At 34.9% G+C, this 13,250-nt stretch overlaps 1 protein-coding gene across 2 annotated transcripts; it reads left to right on the top strand.

Annotated features, from left to right (window-relative positions):
- The first annotated feature begins 6,626 nt into the window (after nt 1–6,626).
- LOC104116106 (uncharacterized acetyltransferase At3g50280-like) lies at nt 6,627–8,406 on the top strand. Of its 2 annotated transcripts, none has more exons than XM_070192107.1 (2): nt 6,627–7,515; nt 7,814–8,406. In XM_070192107.1, the coding sequence occupies exons 1-2, from the start codon at nt 6,711–6,713 to the stop codon at nt 8,269–8,271; spliced, it is 1,263 nt and encodes a 420-aa protein (XP_070048208.1). In that variant the 5' UTR covers nt 6,627–6,710; the 3' UTR covers nt 8,272–8,406. The 2 variants fall into 2 exon arrangements, with proteins under 2 accessions (XP_070048208.1, XP_009625193.1); XM_009626898.4 differs by having other exon boundaries at nt 6,628–7,626.
- The last annotated feature ends 4,844 nt before the right edge of the window (nt 8,407–13,250 follow it).

The raw sequence follows: 13,250 nt of genomic DNA, 5'->3' as shown, positions 1-13,250 counted from the left end.
AAGTCTATATATATACTTGATCAAAATAAATATATAACAGAATTGAATGTGAATATATTGTGAGAGCAGGTTGCACGCTGCAACAGAACTGAATGTGAATATATTGTGAGAGCGGGTTGCACGCTGCAACAGAATTGAATGTGAATATATTATGAGAGCGGGATGCACGCTGCAATAGAATTAATGAAAATGATAATTGGTTATGACTGCTGAGTTGCCTTCAATAATTATAAATGAATTACCTGATTTATTTCTATTATTGTTGTTGTTACTAATATTGCGTACAGGTTAATGTAAGTGAACCGCCTTAGCCTCGTCACTACTTCGTCGAGGTTAGGCTCAGCACTTACCAGTACATGGGGTCGGTTGTACTGATACTACACTCTGCACTTCTTGTGCAGATTTTGGAGTTGGTCCCAGCGGCGTACCATAGACTTGCTCGGATTTCAGCTACCAGAGGAGACTTGAGGTATAACTGCATGGCGTCCGCAGTTCTGAAGTCCCGTCTATTTTACTTTAGCTGTGTGTTTATTCCCAGACAACTTTATTTTATTCAGACCTTATTTGTATTTATTCTAGATGCTCGTGTACTTGTGACACCAATTCTGGGATGGTATTTAGACACCGTTGTTTTTATGAATTATTCACTATATTTCAAACTTTGCTTCCGTTTTTGTTTTCTTGATTATTAATAATTTAAAAATTATTTAAAAATTAGTTAATATTATTCTAACGTTGGCTTGCCTAGCAAGGGAAATGTTAGGCGCCATCACGGTCCGAAGGAGGGAATTTCGGGGCGTGACAACTAGACACTTGCTCATGACTTTTAGAACCAATGAACCTAGTGCTCTGATACCACCTTGTCACGACCCAAAATCCAACTAGTCCTAATGGCACCTAACCCAACCCGCTAGGTAAGCCAATTATCACTATCCAATTCCAATAATAATTATTAAAGCAATTTAAGTAAAGAAAAATCTTAATCTTATACATTCCCCAAGAACTGGTAGTACAAATCATGAGCTTCTAAGAATAAAGTATACAAGCTGGTATGAAGTAATACATCGTCTGTTTGAAAAGTACATAAACAAAGTTTTATAAATCTAAGGCTACTATGAACAAGAGGCAGCAGCAACCGGAACACAGGTACATCTTCTGATCCAGCTTCCAATGAACACAGCAACATCAGCAGCCAACATCTGCACGCAAGGTGCAAAAGTGTAGTATGATTACAACCGACCTCATGTACTCAATAAGTATCAAACCTAACTTTAGGTTGAATATAGTGACAAGCTTGTACCAAGGTCAGAGTCCAACTTCCATAACCAACAATAGTTCATAACAACATAAAACAAGTAATACCAGAAGCAACTCAAAGAATAAATGCTCAGCTAAATCATGACTTTTGAAAATGGTTCTGCCTTTCAAGTATATTAGTGAAAAACTCAAATCGTTTACCGAAGTTGTCAAAAATATGAGTAAGTTTGAAAATAATAATTTTTCCCAAAATTCTTTCAATAATAAATAAGATGTTTCATTTTCTTTCCAGATAACCAGTGTAAAACAAGTAATACCAGAAGCAACTCAAAGAATAAATGCTCAGCTAAATCATGACTTTTGAAAATAGTTCTACCTTTCAAGTATATTAGTGAAAAACTCAAATCGTTTACCGAAGTTGTCAAAAATATGAGTAAGTTTGAAAATAATAATTTTTCCCAAAATTCTTTCAATAATAAATAAGATGTTTCATTTTCTTTCCAGATAACCAGTGTAAAACCAATGCATCACTATGCCCATTTGTCAACATGTGTGAGAAATCATGAATGATGCGATATCGTACAACATGAGGAAAATACATCTCTATGCTTGTATATCATGTGTGCATATCAATGCAATGTTGTATATGATGCACCATGCTGACAGCCTTATGTGCTCATACTCTCGAATACTCAACCACTCGGTACTGTATATGGCCCATACGGCCCAGGGAAGATCCATCCTGGAACATATACATCACTGACTATAAGTCACCCAGTACCGAGGAAGGCCAATCCAGCCATGTAGAGAAGATCCATTTCCAGGTTCACACTCTCAAATACTCAACCACTCGGTACTGTATGTGGCACATACTGCCCAGGGAAGATCCATCCCAGAACATATACATCACTTACTATAAGTCACCCAGTACCGAGGAAGGTCAATCCAGCCCTATGGAGAAGATCCATCTCCATATAATATCAACCGCGCTCACTGTGGGTGTGTGCAGACTCCAGAGGGGTTCCTTCAACCCAAGCGCTATCATAAATCAGTATCAATATCAGAATAATCAGGCCCTCGGCCTCACTTAGTCATCAATCTCTCCAGTCTCTCTCTTATGGGCTCACAATGTCATAAAAATAGCCCAAAAATAATGATATGATTGTATCAATAAATAATAAGAGAGACTGAGATATGATATGAATATGAATGCGTATGACTGAGTATGTAATGCAATGTAAGCAGATAACTTAACAGCAGAAATGACCTCGGTGGGTCCCAACATGATAGACATGTAGCCTAAACATAGATTATAGCATGAATCACATTTTGATAACTCTAGTACGTAGAGAATTCATGATTTCAAATACATAACACGTATAATCAGGGTTCATACCCTCAGCTCCAAGATTAGAAGGGTTACTTACCTCGAACAAGATGAATCCAATTCCGAGCAAGATCAAAATGCTCCAGAAATTTTATTCTGCGCGTATCAACTCCCGAATGGCTCGAATCTAGCCACAATAAATTTAATTTAGTCTACAAATTTTATAGGAATTAATTTCATATCAAAATACTAATATTTTCCCCAAAATCCGAAATTACACTCCAAAAATTGCTAGTGGGGCACGCGTCTCGGAACCCGACGAAACTCACAAAATCTGATAACCCATCCAATTACAAGTTGAACCATACTAATTTCACTCAATTCCGACTACAACTCGATATTCAAAACTCAAAAATTCTTTTTATGAAGTTATAGGAATTTCCTTCGATTTCTCTTGAAGATTCGAAAATCTTACACCAAAAATAAAGATTAATTCATGAAATATAATCACAAGGGAGTCAAGAAATTCATGAAATATAATCACAAGGGAGTCAAGAACACTTACCCCAAGTTATGTGAAAAAATTCCTCTCCAAAATCGCCCAAGCCGAGCTCTAAAATGTCCAAAATGAGAAAATCCCGAAAACTCTCATTTTTAACACTGCCCCAGCGACTTCCGCATCTGCGGACAAGGGGTCGCACCTGCGACCCTTGCTTCTGCGGAAAATTGTTGCACCTGCGCTGCCCAACTCACCATTTTTCGCTTCTGCGCCAACCTATTCGCCCTTGCGGCCTCGCAGATGTGGGCAAAAATTCTCGCACCTGCGAGCACTGCCAACTCCACTATTGGCCTCTTCTGCGACTGGTTGCGCGCACATGCGGCCTCGCACCTGCGGTCAGACCTCCGCAGGTGCGAAAATACCATAAGCAAAATTTCCAGCAATGATTTTAAGTCCGAATTTAAAACATTAACCATCCGAGACTCACTCGAGGCCCCCTGGACGTCAACCAAATATACCAACAAGTCTTATATCTCAATATGAACTTAGTAGAATCCTCAAACAACCTCAAGCAACATCGAAAACACGAATTATACACGGATTCCAGCCTAATGAACTTTGAACTTTCAAATTCTATAACTGATGCCGAAACCTATCAAATCACATCCGATTGACCTCAAATTTTGCACACAAGTCACATTTTATATTACGGACCTATTCCAATTTCCAGAATCTGATTCCGACCCCGATATCAAAAGGTCAACCCCCGGTCAAACTTTTCAAAAATTTAACTTTCGTCATTTCAAGCCTAATTCCACTATGGACCTCCAAATAATAATCCGGACACGCTCCTAAGTCCAAAATCACCATACGAAACTATTGGAATCATCAGAATTCAAATCCAAGGTCGTTTACATATAAGTCAATATCCGGTAAACTTTTCCAACTTAAGTTTTCGATTATGAGACTAAGTGTCTCAATTCATTTCGAAATCCTTCCGGACCTGAACCAAATACTCCGGCAAGTCATACAACAATAATAAAGCATAAATTGAGCAGTAAATGGGGAAACTAGGCTGTAATACTCAAAATGATCGGTCGGGTCGTAACACAATCACTCACAAAGAAGAGGTTCACTCAAAGTGTTTTTCAATACTAACTCCATGGAATATAGCAAAACTCTCTATCAGAAGAATACTGAATATGAGTTTCTAATCAAAATATGGGATGACTCAAATGAAATAAGATGGCCCATATTTATAGGGTAAACTTCTTAGTCCCAAGTAAAAAAAAAGGAATAAAAAAATACTTTTATTCTTTGGCTCAAAGCTAGAATTCTTTGGCTCCAAATTTGAATATTTTGGCTCCAAGATTGAATACTCTGACTCCAAAATTAGTCGTGAACAAATTTAGGTCATGTCTTATATTAATGAACTAATCGCTGCATAAAACTCAAGACAATTATATACATTGTGTGGTTGCCTCCAGTGTTTTAAAAGGCATTTTCGGGGCGAGGCACACCAAAAACGCCCTGGGGCGATGGTGTGGGGCGAAAGTCTCAAGAGGCGTACTCCCAACAATTTGGGGCGTACGCCCGGGCATTTGAGGCGAGTTTATTTTTTGTGAGGCGTAAGCCCCAGAGATTGTTTCAAATTAAAACAAAATTTGTTGAATAAGTCCTTCATATAATACCCAAATTTTCAAAATTCAGCTTGGTAATTATTCAAAATTTTTAAAAAGGAACTGTAATGTATTAAATTTAAAAGTCAAAACCTTTTTTTATTGATTGAAGCCCCAATTTGTGGTCTTTCCCAATTCTTTATTTTATCCGCTAATCTGCTAATATCTCCCAAAAGCAACGAATATTTATTTTTTTTACAAATACAAAAAGAACTTCATTCTCCTTCGTAACAGCAAGTTCAAAGTTCAAATTGAAGGTTAGTCATCATTTTTGTTCCTCCATGTAGAAAACTTTATTTTTTTCGACTCAAGTTACTTGAGCTTCTAATATATATATATATAGTTTTTTTTATGTAATTTTACATGTTTATAAATATTTATTATAATTATATTATTTTATAAAATATTAAAAATTAAATACCTATGGAGCTTACACCCCGTACCTCGGGGCTTACGCCTCGCAGAGGCATATGTAAAATGCCTCACCTTACGCCCACGCCTTTTAAAATAGTGGTTGCCTCTTTTTGTTTTCCGCATAATTTACCGAAATGAGTTATGCACGAGTCTATATTATTTTGTGCAGAGTAACATGTTAAATAAAAATACGGGTTATTAGTAATGCATATTTTAAATAAATAAAAAAGATAAATATACCCTCACACTCTTCAAAAGAGAATTTATTAAAAATATCCAACACGAGATAATCCACTTGCATGCATTACTAATCTTTACATTTTGTGACATATATTTACTTTATTATGATAATAATTTTATGTTTATTCTTTTTTTTTTCCCCTTCCATCTTTGCATTTATTCCAAAGAAATAGTATATGTTATTGTATCGGATCACATCAACTCTGTATTAACTTACTTAGATTAACACCAATCTACATATATGATGACGCTAGGATTTGTTCAGGATAATTAAACGTGGGGCTATCTGCAGAAAATAGAAAGTACCATATAAGTAACTAATTTGAAACAATAGCTAATGAAATTATAGTCTTTAAACTACAAAAGGGAAATAAAAATAACATAGATGGTCTTCAAATTGTGTCTTTTAGTTATTAACGCCAATTTTTTTTTTTTTTTTTTTGGAAAACGCATAAATACCCCTTCAGCATGCCATGAATTTGTAATTATTTAAATTTATATGTTACGAGGGTTTTATATTATCTTTTTGAATTTTTTTCAAATTAAAATTGTTACCATCCAGAGATGGGCCAACTAAAATTTTGGCTCAAATGACAATGTGTATATTTTGTTTGTGTTTTATTTAATTTTTCTTATTCTATGGAGTACCATTTTATTACTCTGACTGGAATCAACTTTATATACACTTGAAAATGGTGATATTCTTTTGGTCCAGCCAGCCAAATCTTTGGTAGCTCTTTATAGAGTAAGTGAAGCAATTGGCATTTAGATCTCACAGCATGTGCTTGTTCTGATCATGTCATAAATACACCTGACATTATAAATTATTTTACGCCAGTATCGTAATTCTATTAGTTACTTGTAATTATATTTTAAATGATCTAATATATAAAACAATATTTATACCATTAGTTTATAATCTCTGGCAGTCTCGTTATTCGTCTCTGAATTAAGTACAATATGTATTCTTACACTAATTTTAGATACCGATGACTAAAATGTTTGATTTGTTCTAAAATAAGCGAGAAATGCTTTTCTCAATGTTATTTTCAAAAAGTAATTTTGGCGAGAATTGTAATTAGTGTTGGACCAAACTTTTGAAAACTTTAAAATTAAGTTACTTTTTTCTATTTTTCAAAAGTTACTTATGTTTCTCTTCAAAATCACTATTTTTCCTTGTAAAAATTTGGCCATAAATACTGTTGGTCTCCCGCATCCTCATAGAACCATAGAAGCACTACCCTTTCTCACACTTGCCTGCTGCCCTAGATCCATTTCTCTTCCTCCTCAGAAAATGGAAGAAGTTCAAGTCATCTCTACCTGTTTAGTTGGGGCAGCTTCCAAATTGTCAAGCTCAAACAACAATGGCAACAACACAACCATTTCCCAAATTGAAATGACACCATGGGACTTGCAATTCCTTCTTGTTGATACTATCCAAAAAGGTCTCCTCTTCAGAAAACCAACTCCCCAACAAGAAAACACTCTATTCAAATCACTCTCCTCTCTTTCCTTAATTGATCACTTGAAAACATCTCTTTCTCGCACCTTAGACTTCTTTCCTCCTTTAGCTGGCCGTTTTTCCACCACTAAAAATGCTAATGATGATACGATTTCTTTCTTTATCACTTGCAATAATGCTGGAGTTGAATTTACTCACGCTATTGCTCCAGAATTAACTGTGGAAGAAATTCTTGAATCTTGTTATGTGCCACCTATTGTTCATTCCCTTTTCCCACTTAATAAAATGCGTAACATCGAATGTGTTACTAAACCATTACTAGGAATTCAAGTAACAGAGCTTGTTAATGGGTATTTTATTGGTTGCACTATGAGTCATAGTGTGGGGGATGGCACTTGCTTTTGGAATTTCTTCAATTCTTGGTCTGAAATATCCAGTGGATCTGAGTTTATTAGTAGGCTTCCAGTTTTAAAAAGGTGGTTTCCTGAGAATATAAAGCCTCCAATTCATCTCCCTTTGAATCTAGAAGATCAAGAATTATATGAGTGTATGGAGCTTCCACCATTGAAGGAAAGGATTTTCCATCTCAGTAAAGAAAGCATAGGGAAATTGAAAGCAAAAGCTAACTCTGAAATGGGTACTAATTCCATCTCTTCTCTTCAAGCTTTTTTGGCTCATCTATGGAAATCTGTTACTCGTTGTCGTCAGCTTGATTCCAAGGAAGAAGTCACTATCAGCATTGTCGTAGGTAAAGATTGGTTGTTTTAATGTGACAAAAATAATTTTGAGACTTACTCTTATAGCTGATAAAATTCAGTTATTGATTTGGAAAAAGAGCTATGTGGCTTTGCCATTACTAGGGAATATAGTCAAGTTACTTTAACATAACAAAAAATAATCTTGTAACTTTATTATTATACTGTCCATTATTGTAGGCACAAGACCGAGGCTAAATCCTCCATTGGCAGAAGGGTATTGGGGAAATGCAGCTTATTTCAAGCCGGTAAAAAGAACAGCAGGGGAACTGCTAGAGAAAGGACTTGGCTGGGCAGCATTGCAAATGAACAAAATAATTGCTTCTCAGAACAATGAGGAAGTGGTGAAACTATATAAGGAGTGGGTGGAAAAGCCTGTATTATTTACAAAGGGTTCATTGTTTGTGGCCAATAGATTGACAATTAGTAGTTCTCCAAAGTTTAGTGTTTATAGTACTGATTTTGGTTGGGGGAAAGCAGTGGCAGTGAGGAGTGGGATGGCAAATAAAGGTGATGGAAAAGTAACATTATTTCCTGGGGCAGAAGAAGGAAGTGTAGATATTGAAGTTTGTCTTTTACCTGAGACTTTGCTAGCAATGGAGAATGATGAAGAATTCATGAAAGCTGTTACTGTTTAGAGAAAGAAGATATACTAAATCACCCTCTTTTGAGAACTAAAATCTTTTTTCTGTTATGTAATTTTTTGTACAATCAAACAATAAAGGGTTCTTTGGCTGCTTTTAATGTGAAATTGCAACTGAGATTTGGATTTATATGCATTACTAGTTTCTTAGAGTATAGTTTAAATAGTGTTTCGATAAAAATTAATGGGTACTTGAGCACCCCATAAGTGGAAATGCAAGTCCATTGTTGGTTGGTGTGTAACTACTGAGTTTTAATTTTTTTTAAATATCTTTTTTATAAATAATATCGCATAAGTTTATGCGAAGTTTTGGAGAAAAAAGCGACCGTAAGAAGTGCTGACATAAGAAAACATAAACAAAAAAACCAATAGTTAAGACTTGTATGGGCTCTCTCTATCTTCTTTCACTATACAAAAAAAAAAATCTTCCTTCACTATACGAACTACGTAGTTAAAGCTGTTTGGTTGGTGAACATTAATTTAGAGTTGAAGAGCAAAGTCTACTCGCAATCCTTTTGTAAGCAATTATTGTACATGTGATTAATTGCTCTGGCACATGAGAAAAACACGGACATAAACAACATTTCCATTTAGTGGATCTGTCCCTTTCATGTCGTTTAGAGTGACGAGAATGTTTATAAGATATTTTTTCTGAGGCATCTTCAACTCTCGTACAGTGATCGCGCCAATGGTCAACAGTGGTATAGTGAATCTTTTATTATAATCGTTGTGATCCCGCTTTCGTTGATCTCTAGCTAGAGCTTGGGTTTACAAACCAAATCGATAACCCGTGTCAATTCGAAAATTCGAGTTAATCCGGAAAAAAAATCCGACTAGTAGTTTGGTTTGACTTGGTTTGGTATTGAAAAATAAAACCCGACCAAAATAGAGTTGGTTTGGTATTAACTAAAAAAAGTCAAACCGAAACTAAACCAACCCGACATTACATGTATACATATTTTATATATTAGATAGATAAAAATATTTATTAGAATGTAAGTTATAAATATTTCTTAATTTTTTTTATAATTTATGTATTTAGCATAATATTTTAAATTGGTTTTATAGCCCATGTAAATATTTATTTTTGTCTGGCCCTAAAAGAATAATTGGAGCCCAAACCAAAACCTAGTCCTAAACCAGAACTAGACTAGTCCTAAAGCTGTTCTAAAATACTTAAACAATTTAAATTATTTTGCCTCTTCTCCAAACGCAAGAAACCCTATCGTTCCATTCTAAAAAACCCCAATTATCTCAAAACAAATTAGCTCAAACCCTATCAACTCTCTTTTGCTCACGTCGGTAAGACTCTTCCCTATCTCATTTTACATGTTTTCTTTTAGCTGCATACATACGCCTTGCTTTTTTTCAATTAACTAAGATTTTTCTTATTCCGATTAGCAGTTGTTTTGCAAATCTATTATATTCCTCCCTATTGTCGAATTTATTTGTTTATTTTCTTTATCTTAGATGATTAACATGAGTAATTGACTGTTACTTAAAAAGATATTGAAACTTTTTTACTTATATTTTGAATCATTTGGTTAAATAATATGGACTATGTAAAATTAAGAGTGATTTATTTCTTACATTGATGTATTTTCAAGGAATATAAGTTTGAAGACATGTTAGAGGAAGTCCAGAAAATTGAGCAAGTTGAAGAAGGTAATAATTTATATTCAATTGTTAATGATTATATTTATTTATATTATTTAATATTAAATATGTTAATTATTTCTTTTCTTTCAGAATATGCAAACTCGCCTTTGAGGATTGATTAGAGGGATATTTAACTACAATTTGCTTCATGACTATTTTTGGAATCTTTACTAATTTAAAGTAATTAATTAAAAGAAAGTTGGTGCATGGTTTTTAGTCGATTAAGAAGTTTTTGTATTACATTATTTCTCTAAGGTTAAGTTGATTTGACAATTAAAGAAATTAGACTTTTTACAATACTTAAAGCAATTGATTTGTCCATGATACTCCAACCTGCTCTTTCTAATTGTTTATCTAAGGTTCAATTGAAGTTGGACATGTCAATTGCTTTAAGTTTTTATTAGCATTTTGGTGTAAAGTGAAAAATAATTTATAAAGTAGAGACCTTTATAAAGTGGAACCATACAACCTATTGACTAGCATAGTTGAGGTCAATGCTAAAAAATAAAAACATGGTTGTTATTGGTAAAATTGTATTTAGGACTATAGAAATATTTGGAGCACAAGTTTATCGGAAAAAAAACCCCGAGAAACCCGAAAAAACCCGATATTGAAAAATCCGACTTTTGTTGGTTTGATTTGGTCTATAGATTTAAAAACCCGATACAATTGGTTTGGTTTGGTAATTGCAAAATCCGAACCAACCCGACCTATGTATACCCCTAGCTAGAGCTGTCAAAAAAGAATGACTAGTCCGGTTTGTTTGACCTAAAAATATAACTTTCGGTTAAAATTATTATATTTATTTAATAATGGATTGAACCTAGTTAATGATAATATCTCTAGATACGAGTTTTGAAAGCGTGTATGAGGTGAGACAGATCCAGGAGGGGGTTGACAATAACAAGCATTAAATATTCATAAAATATAAGCGATAATGGCAGTAGGGATAATAATAAATAGCAATAAATGGCATTTGAGTAAATAGGAGGAGTGATTCGCCCAATAAATAATGAGCTAGGTGGTTATTCCTCCTCACAATGATGAATGACAGATAGATCTTAGAACATTCGAAATCTTCTCGGATCTAATGGAAAGGTGCAGGATAATGTAAACGAGAATCTTGACAAAAAGGTGTTCTTTGTATCTTTTCAAGGGGAGAGAGTATTTTGTAAAGTCTTCTCTTCCCACAATGAATATCACATGCCCCTATTCATCATATTATTTTCTATTTATACGGGACATACCCCAATAAACCCTAATAGTATAGGTACAGAGAATATCCAATAAAATATTCTCTTTAATATCCTACCCTAATAAACTAGTCGTTACAGCTCTGTTTACAGCACTTGACATTGCCTATCTTCCGCATCTCTGATCTCGTCCAATTTCAATCCTCTATTTGAGGATATGAAAACGGTCGAAGCAATAGTGATACCCAACAAGAGTCGGGGTCGAATTCCGCAGGGAGCTATGTGAAAATGGGTGTTAGTGGTATATATCTTAGCACGTGATTTTGTATATCTAAATTTGCACTTCCGCAATAATTGGTTTTGTTTGAAAATCTAAATTAAACTATGATTGCAATTTAAAAAATGAAACTAGGAAATTATTTTTGGTTGTTTTTCAAATGATATAAAAAACCTAGAGCTATGACCTTCACCTAGGTGTTTGCCTAATGGGTTATAAATTTTAAAATTTATTTTATTGATCGGGGTGTATTATAGCTATCAACACTCAAGTACCCACTCACTACCTCTCGGTTAGAGAGTGGTTTTGCCCAGTTTGGCTTTCTCAAGTCCAAATGGGTATTGAAAAAAATAATTGATAATAAGCTCAAGTCGGGTTTTACTATCTCTAGGTTCAACCCTTTAATTGGGCTTATCAATCTCTCGATTGACCCAATTTATTGCTAGCCAAGTTTTTCTAGACTAAGTCTCTCTTTCTCAAGTAGAGACCAAGTCAAATAGGCATGAAATAATGTTTGCAACCATTAATTATTCACATAAAAGCAAGAACTAGGCTATATAATCAATACGCAACCATAAATAAGCAATAAATTAAATACCCATTAAGTTCACACACTAGGGTTGGGTCATAACCCTAGTGAAAATCTAGCTACTCATGCTTAAATTGGAAGAAAAAGAAAAAAAAGTGATAATTAAACCCATATTGATAATTAAAATGATGAAATCAATATTCAAAAAGCTCAAAATAGCAAAAATTACTAAAAAGAGTAAAAGAAACTGTCTATTGTAGCAGTTGATGTCAAAACTTAACCTAAAAAGTGAAACTCTTCTATTTATATATAGTGCTAGAATTTTCGGACAAAAAATGCCCTTTCGGAGATTCTACGGACGCACAATTCCATGTGCGGTCTGCACTTTACTTCAGCCTGACAGGATTGGAAACCTGCGGTCCCACAATTTTGAACTGCGGCTACACTTCTCTCTTTCTGCGGACAACACAAATATGTATGCGGCCGCACCATACTTTTCTGCGCCGCACAAATGTGGTTGCGGCCGCATCATGCTCTTCTGCGGCCACACAATAATTGTGCGGTCCGCACTCTTGTTAAACTTGAGATGCAAGTTCTCTGAACTTTGGCTTTTACCCAGTTTCTATGGCCGCACAATTTCATGTGCGGTCCGCATCTTGCAACCTTCTATGATGGAATTGCTTCATGACCTGCGGCCACACATGGTATTCTGCGGTCCACACTTTTAGCTTTTGTGCTATTTTTGTCCTTAAGGTCAAATTACTCCTTCTTGAAGTGGATTTCATCTTTGGAGCTCATCTTCCGATATTCTTGCAATTAAGCATATTTTATCAGTTTTCGGAAATACAATTAAGCGCTTTTGGACTAAAACAAAAGCAAAAAAGGCGCTAATAAGTAGTCAAAATCCCCACTTACTAACTCCCCCAAACTTAAGTTTTTGCTTGTCCTCAAGCAAATAAGATAATTTCTACCTCCACAGGTTAAGAGCCATTCCAGCTAATCAAAGGTGAATCAATCGCACATTAATTGGGACCAACAATTACCCACGACACTTATGAATTATCAACAAGGCAACAAGTTAAACTTTTAAGCACGAATAGTTCTAATGTGACACTTGAGCATCAAGAGTTGACTTTATTCATCAAGGAAGCTCGCTCTTTCATGTAGATCATTGTGGATCTCTAACTCCTCCTCATCTACTCTCCTTTTGCCTATCTAACTTAAGAATATAGCACTCAATTCACAGGTTTGTGAAAGGTTCACTCATCTCTCTCAAAAGAATGTCGCAAGTACGGCTTTAATCACCATAGGCCTGC

Source organism: Nicotiana tomentosiformis, chromosome 12 (assembly GCF_000390325.3).
Source record: "Nicotiana tomentosiformis chromosome 12, ASM39032v3, whole genome shotgun sequence".
Lineage (NCBI taxonomy): Eukaryota > Viridiplantae > Streptophyta > Magnoliopsida > Solanales > Solanaceae > Nicotiana > Nicotiana tomentosiformis.
This window is presented reverse-complemented; position numbering and strand designations above follow the sequence as displayed.